This window comes from Hibiscus syriacus, unplaced genomic scaffold (assembly GCF_006381635.1).
Source record: "Hibiscus syriacus cultivar Baekdansim isolate YM2019G1 unplaced genomic scaffold, ASM638163v2 tig00001644_pilon, whole genome shotgun sequence".
NCBI lineage: Eukaryota > Viridiplantae > Streptophyta > Magnoliopsida > Malvales > Malvaceae > Hibiscus > Hibiscus syriacus.
The window spans coordinates 5,355,936-5,381,849 of record NW_024061878.1 but is presented as its reverse complement, the minus strand read 5'-3'; the positions used below and the strand labels follow the sequence as shown (position 1 = coordinate 5,381,849).

The following is a 25,914-nucleotide window of genomic DNA, read 5'->3' as shown; positions in this document are numbered from 1 at the left end:
GGAGTCAACGCACCAACTCAAATGATGCTAGATGCCTCAACAAATGACACCTTACTAGACAAATCACCCGAGGAAGCTTTTGACATCCTCGTCAGGATAACAAATAATTATTATCAATTTCCAAGTGCAAGATTGGGAACTAAAAAAAAACATCAGGAGCATATAAATTAGAAGGTAAAGATTCGGAAGTAGCTCAACTTTCGGCCATAACCAATATGTTGAAAAATTTGCAACGTCCTAATGAGGAAAGAGAAGTCAAGGTGACCAATAATGTGTGCCTATTTTTTCACAGCAATCATCATGAGAGTGAATGTCCTGAAAACCATGAGTCAACTAATTTTGTATGCAACTACAATCGGAACAATAATAACCCCTATTCTAATACGTACAATCCTAGTTGGAGACAACACCCAAACTTTTCATGGTGTAATCAAGGGAACAATAATAATCAAGCCACAAACTACACGCCACAGCAAAATAATTCAGACCATCAATATTTTCATAATCAGCATCATCAGCAGCCCTGGCAGAATAATAAAGGTATAACTTCTTCCTCTAACACCAATTCGAATTCTAATTCCTTGGAGTTATCATTGCAGAAATTCATGGCCTTGACAAAAGATTTCATGGCTTCCACAAAGACCTTGATGCATGAACATTCTGCAACAATTAAAAATCAAGGAAATTTGTTACAAAGCCAAGAGACACTTTTGCAAAGTCATAGTTCATCTCTCAGAGGTTTGAAGAATCAAGTGGGACAAATTGCTACGGCATTACATTCTCGCTCACATGGAAATCTCCCTATTGATACTGAAGTCACTAAGCATCATGAGAAGGAGCAATACAATGTACTTACGCTAAGGAATGGAAAATAAGTCAACCAAGATGACAAGTTTGGGGGAGAATACCTGAACAATCCTCACCAAGGCGTAACACAACTGGATGATCAATCTGAGAATGTTGAACGAAAGGAAGTGCCTGAAGAGAATGAAAGAAGTGAAGGCTTAGAAAAGTATCGACCGACTAATAAAATATTCATGGACAAGGCTAGCGATTACTCAGCACCATCAACAATCAATGTGAGACCTCTACCACCGTTCCCTCAACGGTTGAAGAAACATGATGATGAAATCCAGTTCAAAAAATTTACTGATGTTGTGGATCAATTATGTATTAATGTGCCCTTACTTGAAGCCATCGATCAAATGTCTTCCTATGCCAAGTATCTTAAGAAAATTGTTACAAAGAAAAGGAATTTATAATGTGTCGTCACGGTAATAGAAATATGTTCAGTAGTAAGCAAACTCCCACCAAAACAAAAAGACCTTAGTAGTTTTATAATACCATGTTCCATTGGTAATGACTTTATAGGACGAGCCCTTATTGATTTAGGATCAAGTATAAACTTGATACCAAAATCCATATTTATTAAGCTAGACGGGTATCATACCCATCCCACCTCGGTCATCCTACAGTTGGCTGATCGGTCTTATGTGCGACCCGACGACAGAATAGAAGACGTCTTAGTGAAGGCGGAAAAGGTCATATTTCTAGTAGATTTTCTCATCCTAGATAGAGAAGCCGATGAAAGCGCACCAATCATTCTGGGAAGCCCCTTCTTAGCAACCGGGAGAATCCTCATAGATTGTGAAAAAGAAGAATTCACCATGAGAGTAGGCGAGCAAAGTGTCACTATCAATGTATTCAACTCCATGAAATACGTGGACGATTCAGAGGAATGCCAATGCATTAACAAGATTGAAGAAAAGGAAATCCTTGGATGAAGTGAATCCCTAAGGCTCGATGAATATAATACTTTGTACCACGAACATACCACCGAGATACCTGAAGCAGAAAACATTGGCCCAGACGAATTGTTTTCAGAAGACGATCTTGAAAATCATGGCCTCGACCATAAAAATCTGAGTAATGAACACCCCGAAAACAATACCAAAGCAAGATGTGGAGGAAAGACAAGGGACCAATTGAGACTTCTTCATAACAGATCAAGTATGAACCCTTAGATTATTATGAAGTTAAATCTCATGAGTCATCTTCATAACATGAAACGAAGTTTGAACTTAAAACTTTGCCATCACATTTGAAATATGCTTATCTAGGAGTTGATGAAACCCTATCGGTGATAATTTATGCCAACCTAACCTCCGAACAGGAGAATAGTTTGTTGAATGTCTTATCAATAAACAGGAAAGCTATAGGATGGATGATGGTATACTTGGAAGGAATCAGTCTGACCATATTCATGCATAAAATCAATCTCGAAGATAGCCACAACACCTCAGTGGAACCCCAAAGACATCTCAACCCGATCATAAAAAAGGTAGTCATGAAGGAAATTATAAAATGGCTGGATGCAGGAGTAATTTATCCTATATTCGATAGTACAATGCGTACCAAAGAAAGGTGGTGTGACCATGGTTAAAAGCGAGCATGACGAGCTACTTACCACGAGAACAGTCACGGGATGACGCATATGCATGGATTACAGGAAGCTCAATAAAGCCACAAAGAAAGATCATTTCCCCTCCCTTTTATCGACCAAATATAGGATAGATTAGCGGGAAAAGCATTTTACTATTTCCTCTATGGATACTCGGGGTATAACCAAATTGCCATAACACCTGAGGACCAAGAAAAAACAACTTTCAAGTACCTGAATGGTACCTATGAATTTAGACGAATGTCGTTTGGACTGTGCAACGCTCCAGCTACATTTCAAAGATGCATGATTGAAATCTTTTCGGATATGGTAGAAGAGTGCATGGAAATATTTATGAACATCTTCTCCGTCTCGGGTGATGATTTTCACCGATGTCTTAGTAATTTATCCAAGGTGTTGAAACACTGTGAATAAGCCAACCTAGTACTAAACTGGGAAAATATATATTTTATTGTAACAGAAGGAATAGTGTTGTGCCACAAAATTTCATGCCATGGCATTGAAGTCAACAAAGCCAAGGTGGATGCAATTGCAAATCTTCCCCCACCTACTAATGTGTGAGGTGTACGCAGTTTCCTTGGACATGCAGGCTTCTACAGGAGGTTCATAAAAGACTTTTCACAAATTTTTAAACCCTTATGTCTTTTGCTTCAAGAAAAAGCTTTTGGAAACATCAATTGTTATCCAACCAGATTGGAATGAACCATTTGAGCTCATATGCGACGCTAGTGACTATGTAGTCGGAGCAGTGCTAGGGCAACGAAAAAGTAAAATCTTTCATGTTACCTACTATACGAGCTGAACTCTTAATGATGCACAAGTGAACTATACCACCACTGAAAAAGAACTCTTAGTAGTAGTATTTGCATTCGATAAGTTTAGGCCATATTTAATAGGTACTAAGGTAATTGTGCACACATATCACTATGCCATTAAATATCTGATTAATAAAAAAGATCAAAGCCTAGACTAATTTGGTGGATATTACCATTGCAAGAATTTGATTTAGAGATTAAGGATAGAAAAGGTACAGAAAATCAAGTGGCATAACATTTGTCTAGGCCAGATAACAAACCTGATTGTCCTGACATCACAAAAATTAAAGAGGATTTCCCTGACGAGAAAATATTATTTGTCACGACTGCACCGTGGTATGCTGACATTGTTAACTTTCTTGTTAGTGGTATTGTTCCTCCTTATTTATCTAGGCAGGACAGAAAGAAGTTTCGACATGATATACGACATTACTACTGGGACGAACCGTTTCTATTCAAGCAATGCGAAGACCAAATAATCCGAAGATGCATTCCAGAAGAAGAGCAACAAGATATCCTACACCAATGCCACTCGTCACCATATGGAGGGTATTTTGGTGGAATTAGGACAGCAACAAAAGTGCTTCAGTCCGGATTTATTAGCCAACCCTATTCAAAGATGCACATGAATTCTACAAGTCATGTGATAGATGTCAACGAACAGGAAACATCTCGAAACGATATGAGATGCCATGGCAAAATATTCTGGAAATCGAACTTTTCGACATATGGGGAATAGATTTAATGGGACCTTTCCCATCATCATTCAGAGATTTGTATATTCTCCTGGCAGTGGACTATGTATCAAAATGAGTGGAAGCCATCGCAACACCTAAAACCAATTCCAAGATAGTGCTAAAGTTTTTGTACAAAAACATATTAACCCGCTTCGGAACACCACGAGCTATAATTAGCGACGAAGGCACAAATTTTGATAACAAATCGATTACCAAGGCACTGAAACGATATGGAGTACGACATAGGATTGCTATGGCGTATCACCCTCAAACGAATGGACAAGACGAAGTGTCTAACCGGGAGATTAACCAGATCCTTGAAAAAGTGGTCAACCCGAATCGAAAAGACTGGTCGTCGAAGCTAGATGAAGCACTATGTTCTTATCGCACAACGTTCAAATCACCGTTGGGAATGTCCCTGTTCAAGCTGGTATACAAAAAGGAATGTCATCTATCAGTTGAACTTGAACATAAAGCCTACTGGGCCATTAAAAAGATAAACATGGATGCTCAGCTTGCTGGAGAAAAAAGACTCTTGGAGCTGAATGAGTTGGATGAATTTAGAGCACATGAATACAAGAATGCCTGCCTTTACAAGGAGAAAACAAAACGATGGCATGATAGAAAATATTACTGAGGCAATTTTATCCTGGACAACAAGTACTGCTCTACAATTCGCGCCTTAAGTTATTCCCATGCAAGCTGAAATCAAGATGGTCATGATCGTTTATCGTTCACCAAGTCTATGACAATGAAGCAATTGAAATTCAAAACCAAAACGATGGTTCCATCTTCAAGGTGAACAGGCAGAGACTCAAGGAGTATAAAGAGCCCCAGTCATGCGCGACAAACCAATATCATTGGCACATGATGCCCAAGAATTTGCTTTACTTAATTGAGCAAATATTCGTTGACTAGGGAACGAATATATGAATTATGTACATAAATAAGTTAAGATATATTCTGATTTAATCTGTTTTATTTTATTATTTTCTTTCTTATACAAACAGGCAATGAACACGTGGCAGCATGGGGAGTTGAAGCATACATGAAGACAAAGACCTAGGGTACACGGTTTTGGCGGTAGAATAAAGAGGGAAAGAAATCTTTTCTCCCCCTTTACGTCCAATCAAATATTTCTCGTTTATTGAGAAATATTTTCCCCACCATGAAAGGACTGAATTACCCCAAAACCACCTATCACTTTCCCAAGAAAAACTACCCAACCTCTTCTTCTTCATCGTGTTTCCCTCTTTCTACAAACGAGAAAATATTTTCTTTCCCTCAATAATAACTCCCCATCGCCACAAACAAATTCAGCCGAGTATAATGGTGAGAACAAGGAAAGCCCCATCCCCAACACAAAGTTTCGAACATTTCCAAACAACCAAAGCAGAAGCACGCTTCAAGACCTCTCATAAATGCCAAGTGATGTGATCCTGTTTAGCACCAACTTTCTGCATGACATACTCACATCATTGAAGAACCATCAAACTCAATATAAGGGAGTTCTACCATACTTTATATTATATTTACTTATTTATGCACTATATATATTATTATGAGCATACATTTGCATATTAGACTATACTTGAATTATCATAGTATGTGCATTCATTCATTATATCCTATGGTTTGCATCATTGATTGATATTCTTGTATATAATCTATAGTTATAATATTAATATTCATTCATTATCATATGATGCATGAATTATTATTATAACCTATAGTTCACATCTTTATAATATGCACATCATTATATTATATGCATTATATAGTTTATATACTTAGTTTATTTCTTTATGTTATGCATGTAGGCATATTCGGCTAACACTTGGGAGCTACATTTGAGCTTAACTAATGATAAGGAGCTAGGAAAACTTTCATAGGATGACTCGGGAGATCATGAAGAACAAATGATGAAAAGTTGTCAGCTGACCCCCGAGCTCATAGCTCACTTGAGCTGGACTTTTGAGCTAGCTAGAGACCTCATTTCAGCTGGAGAGTTGCATCATCATCACCACCACACAGATTACTTCAAATATGGTCTAAGTCAATTTTTGTGGATTCGTACCTTTTCGCGAAGAGTTGTCATTCCAAGAGGTGCCTTTTCACAAGGAGCTGGCCAAAGACTCATCTTTATGTAATTCACCTATGACCAGCTCATCTTCAGCTCATACACATGGGAATTAGCTCAAATGATGAAAGGTTACCTTCCACAAATGTGACCTTTCATGACAAGTTGCTGCCCATTGAAGACCATGACACCTAGATGCATGTTGGAAGCCAAGTCACGCCTAGTTGCTGCCATATTCATTCCATGGACTTCAAGACATTATCCTATGGTTGCAACCTCACCAAAGCCTTGCAAGAAGTCCCATGTGCGTTCAAGTAGGCTTCCATGTGCATCATTCAAGCATGTGCACTCCATATGACATCAAATAGGCGCCAAAACACCAAGGGATGCTTCCTATTCGGCCAAAGACTTATTCCTCTCCATTTTGGCGCCCAAATGACTTCCAAAAGCATTCAAAACATCCTTAGGCCGAACCAACACCTTACTATTCGGCCAAGAGCATGTATCTTCATTAAAATCATGTATTTTCATTTAAAAGTCATGTATTTTCAAAGGGGTTTCATGCATAGCCGAACCATCATGTACCTATTCAGCGTAAACCCTTTGAAAAACTATAAATACGCTAGTGCATTTCATTTGTAATGATCTCATATCTGATATAAAACATACTCTTGTGAGTTATTTCTCTTCAAAGTTCTTTGTGAACTTTATCGATTAAACAAGTATAGTTTCTATACTTGTGGCGTCATTCTTTCCATCTTGATTCAAAAATTCCTAGATTGATATCTAGTGGGTTGAAGACACTATCACCACCCCTCAAGCAAGTTTGTGAAGACTGGGATTGTGCTCCTTAGCACTATTTCATCTTTGGCGTGTTTGAGATACAATATCACCACCATTGCCATTACATCATCAACATCATCCATCAAGACCATCAATTTCTGCAGCCATCTCTATACCATTCTTTTAAATTCATTTCTTATCTTATTATTCCATTTATCCTTCCATTACTAAACATATTTATTTCTTATCTTATTTGCAGCCCAAACTTATAATTCAAGGACATCAGTACTTGTCAATCCTAGATCGGGACACAATAAGGCTATCTACTCTCTTCCATTAAAGCGTGTAGATTCTCCTTACATCAAGCGGTAATCAGAGCATAGTTGGATTGACAACAAAAGTTTCATTGGCGTGCAAAGCAAAAAAAAAAGAGAAAAAGAGAAAAAGACTCCTTCAACAAAATTGGAGTGCAAAAAGAAAGAAAAGACAAAAAGAAGAAAAATCAGAAAAGAAGAAAAGAAAAAGAAAATTCAAAAAGAGAAAGCAAGCCAAGGAAAGTGCTCTACTATAGCAAAGTACATCAAAGAGGCCATCTACACTAAGAGAAGATAACCTTATTGTTTCTTGTGAAAGGTTGCAGTAAGTGTTGTTTCTTGAATTGTAAGTCACCTCTTCCTTTTCTATCCTTTCATTTTCCTTGTCTTCAACCATTTCTTTCTTTTAAATACCTTTGAATCCTTTCTTCTACCTTTCCATTTTTTTCTACTCTTTCTACCCTAACCTATTTGCAGCCTACACACACAAGGAAGGAATTAACTTGTTATAATCTTGAGTAAGTTCCTCAAAGGACTTAACAAGAGAAATTGAGTGGAAAAAGGCTAACTGAGAGAGTGAGATCAGAAGGGGAATTGTTAAAAGCCAAATTATATTCCCGAGAGTAAACACGAGTGTTGAGTGAGTGATCTCTTAATTTTCTTTGGAGTGAAGATTGTGAGGCTTTGAGAGTGTGCTGGTAAGGTTTTTAATTTTTTTTTTCTTTCTACTAACAATGTCTTATGATCTTTCATCTTTCCAAACAATGGAGAATGAACAGCAAAGAACAAACACATTTCACACTCGTTGCCATGTAAATGGTAAAGTGTGTCTTGTAGCTATTAACGGAGGAAGTTGTACAAACATTGCAAGTACATACAAGGTGAACAAATTGGGGCTTATAACGATTAAACATTCCAGCCCATATGAATTGCAATGGTTGTATGGCAATGAAGAATTGAAGGTTACTGAACAAGTATTTGTTCCATTCTCACTTGGAAGTTACAAAGAAGAGATTCTATGTGTCGTGGTACATATGAATACGAGTCATTTACTCTTGGGGAGGCCATGGCAATTTGACAAGCGTGTTGTTCATGATGGTTTCACAAACCGATACTCCTTCTTTCACAATGAAAGGAAAATCATCTTGACTTCACTATCTCCTAGTCGAGTAAATGAAGATCAAAACACCTTGAAGAAGAACATTGAAGCAATGAACGAGCAACTTAAAGACAATGCAATTGAAGGAGAACATTTGGAGGAAAATTCAAATGATGAAAAAGTTGGGATTGCAAATAAGAGAATTGAAAGAGATGAATTTGGAGATAAAGAGGAGAGTAAAGAACAAATTTTATCTAACATTACTTTTTCTCATATTCTTCCTTTTGTTTTACAGGACAATTCAAGAGACATATCTTTTCAAGGAGATGATTCAAGAATCATGTCTTTTGGAGGACTAAAAGATGTGACTTTTGAAGAACATATAGTTGTTACTTTTGATCCACAAAACATGTCTCTTGTTGTTTCAAAGATGATGCCATTTGAAGTTCCAAAAGAAACGTCATTTGAAGTGCCAAGAGTTGTGTTCATTGACATTCCAAGTGCATTGCCAATCGCAAAAAGAATTCAGCAACCAACTCCTATTAAACATCCACCTTGGTTTGATGTTTCCATTCATCTTGTTAATAATTTCTTATATTTTAACTTTGATTTACTTTGCAGGAATTTGATTTATGTACATGGTATTATCTTACCAAACGTTAATGACAAGATCATTTGTCATTATAAGCTTGATTGGTGCATTGAACTCAAGCATTTCAAGAAGTTTCGAAGGTTAAGACTCTCCACAAACCATCATGATGATTCAAAGAGTGGAGATGAAGATATACATATTCTTTTTAACGAATATGATGTGTCGGATTAAGGAGATATTCCAAATGATTCAATTTGTCAAATGGAGGAACCAAAAGGCGTGATCCTTGGAAGCTTAAGAGAATTATCTTCTCAAGTACTAGCAGATATGACTTTTCATTTAAAGGACATGATCTTTGGGAAACCAAAGAATATGTCTTTTAGAGTGCGAAAAGAGGTCATGGACATTCAAGGAACCTATTCAAGGGATATGACTATTGATAAGAATCTTTTCATAAAGATGATCTATGGAAGTAAACCAGCAACGATTGAATGGGCGTACAATTTGGAGAAGTCATCTTTCAATTTGAGGACAAATCGCCCAAAAGAAGGGGAGGATGATGTGATCCTGTTTAGCACCAACTTTCTGCATGACATACTCACATCATTGAAGAACCATCAAACTCAATATAAGGGAGTTCTACCATACTTTATATTATATTTACTTATTTATGCACTATATATATTATTATGAGCATACATTTGCATATTAGACTATACTTGAATTATCATAGTATGTGCATTCATTCATTATATCCTATGGTTTGCATCATTGATTGATATTCATGTATATAATCTATAGTTATAATATTAATATTCATTCATTATCATATGATGCATGAATTATTATTATAACCTATAGTTCACATCTTTATAATATGCACATCATTATATTATATGCATTATATAGTTTATATACTTAGTTTATTTCTTTATGTTATGCATGTAGGCATATTCGGCCAACACTTGGGAGCTACATTTGAGCATAAATAATGATAAGGAGCTAGGAAAACTTTCATAGGATGACTCGGGAGATCATGAAGAACAAATGATGAAAAGTTGTCAGCTGACCCCCGAGCTCATAGCTCACTTGAGCTGGACTTTTGAGCTAGCTAGAGACCTCATTTCAGCTGGAGAGTTGCACCATCATCACCACCACATAGATTACTTCAAATATGGTCTAAGTCAATTTTTGTGGATTCGTACCTTTTCGCGAAGAGTTGTCATTCCAAGAGGTGCCTTTTCACAAGGAGCTGGCCAAAGACTCATCTTCATGTAATTCACCTATGACCATCTCATCTTCAGCTCATACACATGGGAAATAGCTCAAATGATGAAAGGTTACCTTCCACAAATGTGACCTTTCATGACAAGTTGCTGCCCATTGAAGACCATGACACCTAGATGCATGTTGGAAGCCAAGTCACGCCTAGTTGCTGCCATCTTCATTCCATGGACTTCAAGACATTATCCTATGGTTGCAACCTCACCAAAGCCTTGCAAGAAGTCCCTTTGCGTTCAAGTAGGATGCCATGTGCATCATTCAAGCATGTGCACTCCATGTGACATCAAATAGGCGCCAAAACACAAAGGGATGCTTCCTATTCGGCCAAAGACTTATTCCTCTCCATTTTGGCGCCCAAATGACTTCCAAAAGCATTCAAAACATCCTTAGGCCGAACCAACACCTTAATATTCGGCCAAGAGCATGTATCTTCATTAAAATCATGTATTTTCATTTAAAAGTCATGTATTTTCAAAGGGGTTTCATGCATAGCCGAACCATCATGTACCTATTCGGCCTAAACCCTTTGAAAAACTATAAATAGGCTAGTGCATTTCATTTGTAATGATCTCATCTCTGATATAAAACATACTCTTGTGAGTTATTTCTCTTCAAAGTTCTTTGTGAACTTTATCGATTAAACAAGTATAGTTTCTATACTTGTGGCGTCATTCTTTCCATCTTGATTCCAAAATTCCTAGATTGATATCTAGTGGGTTGAAGACATTATCACCACCCCTCAAGCAAGTTTGTGAAGACCGGGATTGTGCTCCTTAGCACTATTTCATCTTTGGCATGTTTGAGATACAATATCACCACCATTGCCATTACATCATCAACATCATCCATCAAGACCATCAATTTCTGCAGCCATCTCTATACCATTCTTTTAAATTCATTTCTTATCTTATTATTCCATTTATCCTTCCATTACTAAACATATTTATTTCTTATCTTATTTGCAGCCCAAACTTATAATTCAAGGACATCAGTACTTGTTAATCCTAGATCGGGACACAATAAGGCTATCTACTCTCTTCTATTAAAGCGTGTAGATTCGCCTTACATCTCCAAGTATATTTGGAAGATGGATTCGTTTTTCCAACCAATGAATAGGAGCCGTTTGGACCAGAGGTAATGGATGTGATAAAGAAGCACAACTGGGAGAAGTTTGCTCGCAATCCAAAAGCTGTAGAATCGACGATAGTACGAGAATTCTATACCCATCTTGAGGACCCATCTAGCCACACAGTTTATGTTCGAGAAAAGATCATTCGATTTTCCCCTCTGTACTCAACCGATATTTTAAGTTGTGGAAAGTTGAAGAGCAACACAAAAGATTTGTGGCAGAGGCCGATCAAGAAATGTACCACGGTGTACTGCAGGATTTTTACTTTGGGTGGGCCAAGTACCAAGGGAATACCCCAACTAGGAAAAGAGTTGATCGCCGAGTACTAAAACCACACGTGAAACTGTGGAACCACTTTCTCAAAGGCAAGCTGATGTCAACGTCTCACAACATCACTATCCTCGTAAAGAGATTGATGCTCCTATACTCGATCATTTACGAGAAGAAGATTAACATGGGGGAACTCATTTTCGAGCAGATCCATGACTGTGCCAGGAGGAACCAGGGTAACCTTTTGTTTCCCAACTTGATAACCGCATTATGCAAGAAGAAAAAGGTTTCGAAGGATCACTTCGATGATTACATTAAACCAAAGGAGGGTATCACAAGGAAAAAGGTCCCCGAGTTGATGAGTTTCAATGGTGACGACCCAAAGGAAGGTTTGGAGTGAGGAGCAAAATCTGTTGTAGCAGCTAGAATGGTTGATGTGGTCACGCACACTCGAGAAATGCGTGAAAAGATTGGAAACCGGAGGACCACATGGAAATTTAGTTTGAGTATGTCAAGGCTAGGGATATACAACTCAACGCCTTCTTCAAGGAGTTGCTCCCGAACTCAAACATCAGATTATCGACCTTCCCCGCTGTCATCCTCAAATACACTGTAGGCGGGAGCACATTCCATGCCTCTCTTCATAATTTTCTAGGCAATAAGCTCCATTTTAGCACTACGTTTCACCCTCAGATAGATGGTCAGTCAGAATGTGTTATTCAAGTTCTTAAGGACATTCTTAGATAATTTATTATTGGATTTGAGGGTAGTTGGGACGATCATATTCCCTTGGCGTAGCTCACCTACAATAATAGTCATCAGTTGAGCATCCATATGGCCCTATACGAAGCTCTGTTTGGCCACAAGTGTATAACTCTTCTTTGTTGGACTAAGCTTAGTGGAGGAAAAATAATAAGATCAGATTTAATCGGAGAAATTGAAAAAAAAGATCAGGATGCATATTGAAAGAAGCTTCGGATACACAAAATTCGTATGTAGATTTGAAACGCAAGAAAATTCAGTTTGTTGTGGGCGAAAACGTATTCCTTCAGGTGTCTTCATGGAATAAAGTACTTGGATTTGGGTGTAAAGGAAAGTTGACCCCACGTTTCATCAGTCCTTATGAGGTGTTTGAGAGAATCGGACTGGTAGTTGATCGCTTGTAAATTTATATGCTAAGGAAAGTAATTATGTTCAAGTATACACAATCAAATCAAGTAATATAGAGTAAGTGAGATATGGTCTCCTCAGTGATTGGTCGGTCTTTTTTAAGTTTCACCACAACCAGAACTAGTTTTCACAAGTTAATTCCTGGAATCTTGTCAAAGTAGAAAACTATTAGTAATAAAGAAAAACAAGAAAATATTGTAAAGTATGATTGTAGACAAGTTTGGTAGAGACAAAATAAATATGCAAAATTATTGAATTAAAATAAATAAAGCAAAGGCAAACGTTGATTCAAATATATTCAAAACAACCTCGCATATTCAGACTTTTAACAGAGCACTCATTCTAATATTTTGTTATGAAAAGTAATTATTCTAATTCTAGAATGAATTGTTATGTCATGCTTAAGCTACCTGACAGGATTACTGAGAATTCTTAGATGCTTGTTATGGCAATACTACTCAATGTTAACTATAATTGTCTTTTATCCTACTCTAGCATCTATCCCTTTTAGTCGATTGAAACCCTCTCCTTATCTCTAAAGTAGAAAAATTAGAACATCACCATCCCTGATCCATTCCATTGTTTACGTATATCTATCTTAATTCTCTCAAATCTAAGAATCAATATATAGACAACCGACAATCTCTCGACGCTCCTATATTGTTAAGACATGTTTCACCCAGACCCCAGGAAATCTCTTGAAGCTCAGACAGTATCTAGGTAAAATATTTAAAAATGAACAAAAAAATCATGAGCAAAATCATAATTCATCATTCATAAAGCAGAAAATAATTGTTTAGGCAAAACAAAGATTAACACCAAGTAAAGCAGTTCATGGTGTTATCAAGAAGTCTACCAAAGTATCATCATTTTAATACAACCCTAAACAACATAAAGTAATTAAGAACTAAGGAAGAATGACTCCCAAAACTGGGGGCTCTGTCGTGACATCGCTGATCAACAATGTGCTTGCCCTGGCAGCTAGCCTCTCTAGAGGCCTGACATCCGCTCTGCTACAACCTAGCTACAGAGGACAATAAGGACGATCGATTGGAAAACGGTGGGGAAGCACTACAGTTGCTCTCTCACGCTTCAATTAAAGCTATTCTTACTTCATTGCCTCCCTTTTTGGCGCTTTGGCTACGTATTTATAAAGGGAAATCTCCTAGGGTTTCCCGTAAGTGAAGATTCCCTAAATACCCATTATTGTCTTATCCAGACTAAAAAAGAAAAAGTGACATAAGCAATTTCGTCATTTCTGCTTCAAACTTTACAAGATAAACCTTGCCTTCGCGAGATAAATCTTCTCCTCAATGTCTTTATCTTCTCTATTCCATTGCCCTTGTAAAATACTTTGTCGCGACTAAAATGTTCTTTTTTAGGAAATTTCCTGCACATACACAATCCACACAAGTCCTTTCTCCTCAGCAGCATAAATCAAACAAAATAAATTTTACCGAAGCAAAACTTATCCGCCAGAAGCAAATATAACCTAAATACAACTAAATGTAACTAATATGATGTGCATACTTTGTTTAGACGAACAATAACATAAGTAAAAATACTAGAAATAGAGTTTTTTATGGAGTTATCATACCCCCAAACTTAAGCTATTGGTTGTCCTCAAGCAATGGACAGTAGCTAGAGAAAAAAATTAAGATTGTCATGGCAAAGCAGTGTTAAAAAATCACTTGGTTTTAAATTTCAGCCCTCAGCAAAATGTTGGCCACAACATGTTCGACTGCCATATTAGTCAAGTACCTTTCCTAGTCAAGATTCCTTGCTATTGTGTATTCGTGATTGTAATCAGTCTATTCATTAAAGTAATTAGAAAACTTCAAGTAAGTGCTTCTGTTTTGTCAAGGCGCCAAAGTATTTGTCAGGCTCAGTTTCCCCTCCTTGTTATTTATCAACTTGTTTTTGGAAGTCAGCTGATCACACCTACCCTCCCACACTCTAGATGAAAGGGAGCATACCTTCTACCCAAAGCTAGTCGAGTAGGGTCATTCTGTGACTACTTTCATTTACTCATATGCCTCAGCAACTCTTAATATTTATGGAGTTTTCTTATTATGCTATTACATAGAGGAGTGTCCCTTTTATTCTTCAAGTTTTAAATACTAGAAAGTTCGACCTTAACCTTAAAATTTTTTGATGTCTTGGCAAGCATAAAGTTCTTTTCTAAATTTTTACTGATTACCTTAAGTAGAGACAGCCTACAATTGTGTTTAAAATTTTTTCAAAGAATCAAGCCTAAGGTTAGTTCTCTTCTTTCGAAAGTCTTAAAGATATTTCTGGCCTAGGCAATTAAATGATACATTCATAATCGGGCATCCCTAATCCACTCCAAACAATAGGCTTAAATGCTTATATCATGACAACCAAAATTTTTAACCAAATATCATCAATCGTTTTTTAACAAAGTGTGCTACAATACCTCCCCCAAACTTAAGGGATGCATTATCCTCAATGCATGAAAACCTAAACTACATGTATCTATATGCAAATGCTAATATAAAAAGAAAAATTTAAATATGATCTTATTGTGGTGGTGTGGCTTGACTGGACGCACGTGTTCTGCATCGTTTTGGAGGAGGGGGACTCTTTGATCCCATAGTTGTGGCTGCAATAGTCGAGGAAGATGGCTAAAGAACACTGCCCATTTTTTGCCTGATGCGTCGCTTGGTGCTCGAGGTTCTTGCTGTTGTTTTTTGGTCTTCAGTGGGAGTGGTTTGTGCAGGAACTAGAGTTTGGCTTTCTGCTGTTTAAGGAACTAGCGTTGCTTGATGGATGGGGGACTGTTCTAGTGCGTGCTCTGGTTGATTTGGGGCTGAAGTAAAGTCTTCATCAATAAAGACTTCGGGTGAAATCTCTTGAGTTCTTTCGGAAGTAGAGAAGGAGGATGAACTGAGGAATTTATATGTGTCGCCGTGATATTCCTCTAGTATGGGTGAGACATGAGTGGCTAGTGGAGGAACGTCTGTGGGTACCTCTGGGGGAACATTTTGTGTCCAGGCATTGAATGTACTACCGCCATCTGTATGTTTCAAGATAACATTAGGGAAGGGTGACAGATCGTCATTGGTGATTGGGAGCAGCTCCTTGAAAAAGGCATTAAGTTGTGCATCTCGTGCCTTGACATACCCAAAGAAGATCTCCAAGTGATTTTTCCAAATGCTCGATTTTCTCACGAGTTTCTCACGTGTAAGTGACCACCGCTGCCATTCTGGATGCGACAACAAATTTTTCTCCTCTCTCCAAACCTTCATGCGGGGCATTGTCATCGAAGCTCATTAATTTTGACACTTTCTTATTGCTGATTCCCTCCTTAGATTTGATGAAAACCTTAAATGGTTCTTCAGGGGCCTTGTTTTTTCTACACATAGCAGTTATCAAGTTATGAAATAAGAGATTACCTCAGTTTCTTTTGGCGTATTCGTGGATTTGCTCGAAAATAAGTACTCCAACATTAATCGCTCACCCATAGATTATCGAATGTAACAACATCAATCTTTTCACTAGAACGGTCGTGTTTTGGGAGGTTGGCATTAGCTTGCCCTTGAGAAAGTGATTCCATAACTTCACCACCGGTTTGAGGGCTCGGTGATCGACACGTTTCCTTGTTGGCACATTTCCTCGATTTTAGCCCACCCGAAACAGAGGTCCTCAAGTACTCCGCTATAAGTCTCTTGGTCCGCTTCAGCCACAAACTTCTTATGTTAGTCTTCCACTTTTTCCAACTTGAAATAACGATTGACTGCTGAAGGGGAAAATCGAATTAGTTTTCCTCTTTCATAAACGGTGTGTTGGGATGGGTCTTCGAGATGGGAATAAAATTCCCTGACCATCGTCGGTGGTACGACTTTATGGTGGCGAGCAAATTTCTCACATTTGTGTTTTCTAACCACATCCATCACTTCTGGTCCGAATGGTTCTTCGTTTTCTGATGGAAAAATGAAACCATCCTCCAAGTATACTTGTCATTTTTTGAGGTTCTTAAATCGTGCCTCGACTTCAATCATCTGAAAATGCTCAAAGCTTGGTATTGGGGCTAGATTTTTCTTTGATCTGGCCATGATACTTGTTGGTACAATGTGTTTCGTGGAGGTAATGGGGGAAATTTTGAAGGGAAAAATTTTTTAAGGAAAGAAAATGATGCACGATGAGGAAAATGGAGTGTAAGTTGGTTTTTCTGAAGAGTTAATGGGTGGTTTCTTCGAGGTAATTTGGTCAAAACAAAGAGGGAAAAGATATGGTATTAATGGCTCAATATTTGATTTGACATAAAGTGGGGAAAATATACTTTCTCTCTTTACAATTGTCGCCAAAACCTTCTTTGCTATACAATTTCTCTTCTTTTTATTCATAAGTTCTCACCCCATGTTGCCACTTGTTCCTTGCATGCCTACAATAAATAAAAAACAGAAATAAAGTAAAACAGATAACTAGTACTTAAAATAACGTAATTTATTTATGTACAAAATTCTGATTTTCGTTGCCTAGGCAACGACTATTGTTCAAGTAAGTAAGGCAAACTCTTGGGCATTGTATGTTGTTGATGCTGATTTCTTGTGCATGATTGGTGCTCCTTTGTATTCCTTTAGTCTTTACCCATTCACCTTGAAATTACATCCATCGTCTCGGTTCTTGATTTCTATTGCTCCATTGTTATGGACTTTATGTACGATGAATGGTCCTAACCATCATGATTTTATCTTGCCAGGAAATAATGAGTCATGAATTATAGAGCAACACAAGTTTTCTAGAATAAAATTTCCTAGGCAAAATTTTTCTGTCATGCCATCTTTTTGTTTTTTCTTTGTATATACAGACATTTTTATACGCGTGAGCTCTAAATTGTGCATCCATGTTCAATTTCTTGATGGCCCAATAAGCTTTATGTTCAAGTTCCACATGAAAATGGCACTCCTTAGCATAGACGAGTTTGAATAGGGACATTCTTAGCGGTGTCTTAAATGTTGTGTGATAGGCCCATAATGCTTCATCTAGCTTTGGCGACTAGTCCTTTCGGTTTGGATTGACCACTTTCTCAAGGATCTGTTTGATTTCTCGATTAGAGACTTCAACTTGTCCATTGGTCTGGGGATGATATGCCATAGCTATCTGATGTTGCACTCCATATCTTTTCAACACCTTGGCAATTATTTTGTTGTCAAATTGTGTCCCTTAATCACTGATGACAGCTCTTGGCGTTCCAAAACATGTGAATATGTTCTTGTGCAAAAATTTCAAGACAGTCTTGGAATCATTTTTAGGTGTTGCTATGGCTTTCACCCATTTGGACACATAGTCTACTGCCAATAGTATGTATAGATCACTGAAAGATGTGGGAAAGGGATACGTCGAAAAGTTCAACCTCTAGAATGTTTTTCCATGGCATCTCATGTCTCTTTGATATGTTCCCTATTCGTTGTCATCTATCATATGACTTGTAGAATTCGTGCGAATCTTTGAACAAGGTTGGCCAATAGAAACCAGATTGAAGAACCTTCGTCGTTGTTCTCATCCCACCAAAATGTCCTCCATACGGTGATGAGTGACATTGAAGTATAATTTCTTTGTGCTCTTCTTCTGGGACGCTTCTTATTATTATTTGGTCTCCACATTGCTTGAATAAGAATGGTTCATCCCAGTAATAATGTTGCACATCATGTATAAACGTTTTTCGGTTTTGGCTAGATAAATCTAGAGGCACAATACTAGTAACAAGAAATATGACTATGTCAGCATACCACGGCACAGCCGTGACAAATAAAATTTTCTCATGAGGGAAATCCTCTTGAATATCTTTCATGTCATGATAATTAATTTTGTTATCTATTCTAGACAAATGATATGCTACTTGGTTTTTCGTACCCTTTCTATCATTGACCACTAAATCGAACTCTTGTAGTAATAATATCCATCTGATTAGCCTAGGTTTTGAATCTTTTTTTATCAAATATTTAATGGCAGAGTGATCCGTATGCACAATGACTTTAGTTCCTATGAGATATGGTCTAAACTTATTGAATGCAAATACTATTGCAAGAAGTTCTTTTCAGTGGTGGTATAGTTTATTTGTGCATCATTCAGAGTACGGTTAGCATAGTAGATAACAGGAAAGAGTTTACTTTTTTGTTACCCTAGCACTGCTCTAACTGCATAATCACTAGTATCGTACATGATCTCAAAAGGTTCGTTCCAGTCTGGTGGAACAATGATTAGTGCTGCTGAAAGTTTTTTCTTCAAATATGTAAAAGCATTTAAACAATCATCATTAAATACAAATGGTTGATTTTGTTGAAGTAAAAGACACAAGGGTTTTGAGATTTGAGAAAAATCTTTTATGAACCACCTGTAGAAGCTTGCATGTCCAAGGAAACTGCGTACGCCTCTCATGTGGTGGGTGGAGATAGGTTATCGATTACTTCTACCTTGGCTCTATCGACTTCAATGCCTTGACAAGAAATTTTTGTGACCCAACATTATTCCCTCGGTTACCATTAAATGGCATTTCTCCCAATTTAGTACTAGGTTGGCTTATTCAAATCATTTCAATACTTTAGACAAGTTGTCGAGACATCGGTTGAAATCATCGTCTAAGACGGAGAAGTTATCCATAAATATTTCCATGCAATCTTCCACCATGTCCGAAAAAATGGCCATCGTACATCTCTGAAAGGTAGCTGGAGCATTACATAGCCTGAACAACATTCGTCTAAATTCATAGATACCGTATGGGCATGTGAAAGTAGTATTCTCTTGATCCTCTGCTGCTATGGCTATTTGATTGTATCTTGAATATCCATCAAGGAAACAGTCAAATATTTTTCCTGCTAGCCTATCAAGTATTTGGTCAATAAAAGGAAGGGGAAAGTGGTATTACTTTGTGGCTTTATTGAGCTTCCTATAGTCCATACATATATGCCAGCCCGTGACTGCTCTAGTAGTTAAAATCTAATCATTTTAATTTTTGACCACGATTAGTCCAACCTTCTTTGGCACACACTGCACTGGATAAACCCATGAGCTATCGGATATTGGATAAATCACTCCCGCATCCAACCATTTTATGATTTCCTTCATGACTACCTTTTTCATGATCGGGTTTAGTATTCTTTATGGTTCCACTTAAGTGCTATGACTGTCTTCTAAGTTGATCATGTGCATGTATATGGTAGGGTTGATTCCCTTCAAGTCTGTCATGGTCCACCCGAGAGCTTTTTTGTTCTGTGGCAAAACATTTAACAAACTATTCTCTTGCTCAGAGGTTAGACTAGCAGAAACTATCACTAGTAAAGTCTCATAACTACATAGGTAAGCATATTTCAATGCGATAACAAAGTTTTAAGTTTCAATTTGGGTGCATGATGTAAAGATAATTCTGGGGGGGCTAACTTCATTAAAATCTTAGGGTTCTGTAATATCCTAATTATCGGGACAGTGGTTAAAATGTAATAATTTTAAACTTGGTGATTGAATTAGAAAAATTTGATAAATTCTATGGTTTATGGTGGAATTTCTGTGTAGGACTTGATGGAAAATTTGATATATTAGAGAGGGCCATATGGTTTTTTCATATTAAAGGATAAGTATCTCATTTATTAGGTGATTGACACGTGGGATTTCGGAGTTATCTTGAAACTCCTTCCTTTTTCTCTTCTTTTTCTACATGAGCTCCACTCCTAAAGGTAAGATTATGAAATCTATGGTTTCCCTTTAACTTTTGGTTTGGTAATGAAAGTTTGTGTATTATATAAGCTTATGGAAAGCTTATATAGGATTAAAATAACAAGATGAGCAAATTAGGCCGAGATTTATAAAATGGATTTAGAAATGAAATTTTGATATGGAGTAGTTTTTGAAGTTTTAATGAGATATTTGAATTGTCAATGAGCTAATTAAAGGGTTAGGAGTATAAGAAATGATTAAGAGCTTGATTGAAAACATGGTATGATTCTTAAATGTAAGTGTTTTAGTGAGAATTTGGTATGTTTAAGAGTAGTAATTGATGACAAGCTGGTTTGAATGAAAGCATTTTAGTTTAAAGGCTTAAGGAATTGTGATATAATAGATTTGAGAGGATTTTTGGGTGATTCTCGAAGTAAAAATGGTAATTTCAGGCTTCGAGTATCGGTACCATTAGAACAATACCGATACTTCAAAGGATAAATCTGTATAATTATTAAGGGTAGTATCGATACCAGTTGTGAGCGTATCGATACTGTGAGGGTAGTATCAATACCAAGAGCATGGTATCGATACCATTTTTAAGATGTGTTTACATAATGTCAAATCGGTATCGGTACCTTGAGTATGTATCGATACCCTTGATGGGAAGTATCGGTACTGGAGGGGTAGTACCGATACTTCTAGGCATGAAATGAAAAGTAAGAGTTTCTTTCATCATAAGTTATTCTGATTGGATATAAATGATTCGAAGAAAGATATTTATTTTTGATTATTTTTTGTAGTGATTGAACGTAATCAACTTTCGGTCAGCTCGACATTTTGAGAATCTATTTGAAAAGGTTAAGGATTTGGATTAGACTTCAGTGAGGCAAAGGTGAGTGCGAATTTTCAATTTTGTAACAGAATTAAGGAAAGCTTGCGATAAGCCAACCTCAATGTTTTCGATCAAAAACTTTATTATTTCTTTTATGTTATATTGTAATATGTTATTCGATTTATATTATGTAAGTTATGTTTTATGGTTATATAACTATGGAGATGTGAACTTTGGAACAAGTGAATGTGAAAAGGCTCGATGAGAGAGATGTTATGTGAATAAGAAACACTTTGAATAATGATTGAAAAAAATTATGTGATTAATAGTCCAAAGTATATGTATGAGAATTAGAGGTATAGTTGGCATGCCAAGAGTCGAGGGTTTTATGTGGTCCTTCGGGATAAATATGTGGCACTTCGGTGCAACCCTATGTGGCCCTTCAGTACAAACCTATGTGGTCCTTCGGGATAATTATGTGGCACTTCGATGAAAATTACGAGTTGTGGTGACAATATTAGTGCACAACCTTATAGTACTCAAATACCTAGAGTTCTCAGTAGTATACCTTGGGCATTTGAAATCAAGCTAAATAAAGTGATATATGTATATGCATAAGTATACCTTTGGGATATGGAAAATAAGTTGCAACTCTTTATAAACTAATTAGGACAAATTAGGTTTGTCATCAACTTAGCATGTAATTTTCTCATGCATAGGTTTGAAGAAAGCAGAGGTCTGAGTTGTGGAGGATAGCATATCACTGGAAGATCAAATTAGGACAAATTAAATGTAGGTTTTTGTGTTAATTTTGTAAGCTATTGGCATATATTATACTTTTAGTTTGAAATGCTCTGATCGATTTTGTAGACTCCTATATTTTGGTTTTATATAAATTGTTAAGATTTTATGTAAAAATGTATGTGTAATGAAGATCTTATTAAGGAGGTTATACCTTTTTATTTTGATTAAAATTTTTAATTATGTTCATATTTGTGAATTGCATATGTTTTGAAAAGTCAAATGTAACACCTTGGATTCGTATCCAGGTCGGATATGGGTCAGAGTTGTTACATTTAATGGTATTAGAGCTATGGTTTAAGTGGTTTTAAGTTCGAAATAAAGATGTTTTTGGTTTTAAAAAGTGTACATGCCAATTTTTAGTAAAGTCTTTCTGATCTGATAAGGTGATCAATATGTTATCCTTACTAATTCATTTAGTAAATTGATCTTAATCGATGTCAAACCTTGAGCCCGAAGTGATGCGGGAGATAAAATGGAGGAGAGTAGTAACTCACCTGCCCCGAGCAGGCAGGAAGAGGAGCAGGCACAACCTGGAGTGCCTGTGCAAGATCAGGGGACCTTCTTTCAGATGTTGGATGCAATCCTGATGCATTTTCAACTGTCTGCATCCTCAGCCCCTAAGATGAATGTCCCTAAAGAACTAAGAAGTTTAGGAGCGCCTGAATTTATGGGAGAAGCTGAAGAAGGTTCAGTTGTCGCCGATATATGGCTCAATGATTTGAATGTGAAGTTAGAGAACCTCCATAGTGCTAAAGTGGAGAAATTGGATGGTGCAGTTTCGTTATTAAGAGGTCAAGCCAAAATTTGGTGGTCGGATGTAACGATAAGAGCTTCAAGGGATCAAGTGACTTGGTTCATCTTTCTGTAGGGGTTTAAGAACAAATATATAGGGGATTAGTTCATCCGTCAGATGAAGCATGAATTTATGAGTTTAAAACAATGGAATCACACGGTGTATGAGTTCGAGTACGAATTCAACAAGTTGAGTCGTTTTGCTACAGAGTTGGTCACTACAGAGAAAAACTATTGTGATTGGTTTGTGGAGGGTTTATGACCCAGATTGAAAGAGTTGTTGGCACTCAACCTCTCTTCCTTCCAAGAGGTTATGAACCGAGCTAAAGCTTTGGAGTGAGCTCAAAATGAAAGGTTTATGGAGCAACGAACGCAATGGAATAATAGCTCTGGTGCGTCATCCTGTTCTTCTCAATCAAAGAAGAGTAGAGGTTCGAGTTCCCGACCTCAGACTAGAGTCGAATCCGCAGCATCCTCTGATAGAGGATCCAACCTGGGAAGAGCAAGACAAACTTATTATGTGGAATCCAGAGTGGACAAGCTGAAACAATATCAATACTATGAGAAGAACCATAGTGGAGTTTGCAAAAGGGTTTTCATAGCTTGTTTTAAGTGTGGCGAGGTAAAGCATTTTATTCGAGACTGCCCAATGATGACGGGGGAGCCTGCCCAAACTGAGAGGTCAACGGTTGCACCGATGAGAGGTAGAGGTCAAGGAAGAGGAATGAATCAATCTGAGTGGACCACTCAACCTGAAGTGCATTCTACCGCTTAGGTGTACAATTTGAAGACTAGTGAAGATTGTGATGATCCTGAAATCATTGTAGGTACTTTTCAGATAGTTGATAAATATATCTTAGTTTTGATTGATCCGGGATCGAATTATTTCTATGTTAGTAGTAAGCTAGTTAAAAAATTGAGTATTATGTAGAGCCTATTCGTAGTGAGGTGATTGTGACCAATCCATTATGACATAGTGCTCGGGTGAGATAGATCTGTCAAGGGTGTTCCATATAGATTCAGGGAATTGAATTCCCTGCTAATCTAATGGAATTACCTTTTGACGAGTTTGAGGTTATTCTAAGAATGAATTGGTTATATCATTACCATGCCAACGTGGATTGTTAACTTAAGCGAGTTCAGTTAACAAGTCTTGATGAATTGGAAGTTAGTGTCAGCGAAAGAATATTCCCTTAGCTAATGTGATATCGTTGATGTCGGCCCGGAAGTTGATGCTACAAGGATTCAAGCGTATATGGCTAATATAATTTATACAAGAGTCAAAGAAAAGAAGTTTGAAGATATTTCGACAATCACAGAGTTTCCAAAAGTATTTCTGGATGAGTTACCTGGGTTACCTCTAGATAAGGAGGTTGAATTCCAGATTGAAGTAATGTCAGAATCAACACCAATTTCAATGGCTCCTTATAGGATGGCTTGAAAGAGTTAAAGGCTCAATTGCAAGAGCTTTTAGATAAAGAATTTATTAGACCTAGTGTGTCACCTTGGGGTGCTCTAGTGTTATTCGTAAACAAGAAATATGATTCAATGAGCCTTTATAATGATTATCGTCAACTTAACAAGGTGACCATAAAGAACAAGTATCCTTTTCCAAGGATCGATGATTTATTTGATCAACTCAAAGGAGCGACAGTGTTTTCAAAGATTGATTTGCGTTCAAGGTATCAGCAGTTGCAGATCCAAGAAAAAAATGTTCCAAAATCGGCGTTTAGGACTTGGTATTGTCATTACGAATTTGTAGTAATGTCATTCGGGTTAACTAACGCAGCTGCAACGTTTATGGACTTGATGAATAGAATTTTTCAACCATATCTTGATCAATTCGTAGTTATCTTTATTGATGACATCTTGGTATATTCAAAGTCAAAGGAGGAGCATGATGTTCATCTGCGTGTGGTTCTTCAAACGTTGAAAGACAAGAAACTTTATGCAAAATTATCAAAGTATGAGTTTTTGTTATCTGAAGTGGCATTTTTGGGACGTGTGGTTTCTGCCGTGGGTACTCGGGTAGATCCTCAAAAAGTTAAAGATGTATTAGAATGGGAGATTCCGAAAAATGTGTCAGAAGTTCTAAGTTTCTTGGGTCTCGCAGGTTATTATCGAAGGTTTACCAAAAACTTTTCAATGATATCTCTGCCTTTAACCAAATTGTTAAGAAATGATGTGCATTTTGAATGGACTTCTGTTGTCAGAAGAGCTTTGAAGCGTTAAAGAAAGTTCTGACAGAAGCTCTGGTGTTGGTGCAACCAGAATCAAACAAGGATTTTACTATTTTTAGTGATGCTTCCCATAATGGTTTGGGTTACGTTTTAATGCAAGATGGAAAGGTAGTGGCTTATGCTTCAAGACAACTTAAGCCACATGAAAAGAATTATCTGACGCATGACCTTGAGTTAACAGTTGTAGTCTTTGCATTGAAAATTTTGTGACATTATTTATATGGTGAACGTTGCTACATCTTCACCGATCATAAGAGTTTGAAGTATTTGTTGATGCAAAAGGAGTTAAATTTGAGGCAAAGAAGGTGGATGAAATTGCTGAAAGATTATGATGCAATCATTGATTACTATCCCGAGAAAGCCAACGTGGTAGTGGATGCTCTTAGTCTGAAGACTTTTACTGCTTTGTGTAGTTTGGATGCTCAAATTATGCTCAAGGAAAATGGTGCATTGATGGATGAGTTAATTGTGAAGCCATTATTATTAGAGAGGATTAAGGAGTTGCAAAAGAAAGACGATAATTGTTTAACTTGGTTTAATCAAAGAAACAAAGGTGGACTCAAGGACTTTGAGATTAATTTGAATGGGTGTTTATATTTCAAAAATCGAGTTTGTGTCCTTAACAATTGTGAGTTAAAACAAGATATTTTGTACGAAGTATATTGTAGTCCCTTAACTATGTACCCCGGAGGAAACAAGATGTATCAAGACTTGAAGAGCAGTTTTGGTGGCCATGCATGAAAAGAGACATTACAGAATTTGTATCAAAGTGCTTAAATTTTCAACAAGTAAAAGCTAAGCATAAGGTGCCTTTAGGATTATTGCAACCGATCTC

General features: G+C 37.1%; 1 protein-coding gene across 1 annotated transcript; it reads left to right on the top strand.

The window, feature by feature from the left end:
- Window positions 1-24,094: 24,094 nt before the first annotated feature.
- LOC120128393 (uncharacterized mitochondrial protein AtMg00860-like) lies at window positions 24,095-25,071 on the top strand. Its single transcript, XM_039146076.1, has 2 exons — window positions 24,095-24,229; window positions 24,730-25,071. The coding sequence occupies exons 1-2, from the start codon at window positions 24,095-24,097 to the stop codon at window positions 25,069-25,071; spliced, it is 477 nt and encodes a 158-aa protein (XP_039002007.1).
- Window positions 25,072-25,914: the final 843 nt, after the last annotated feature.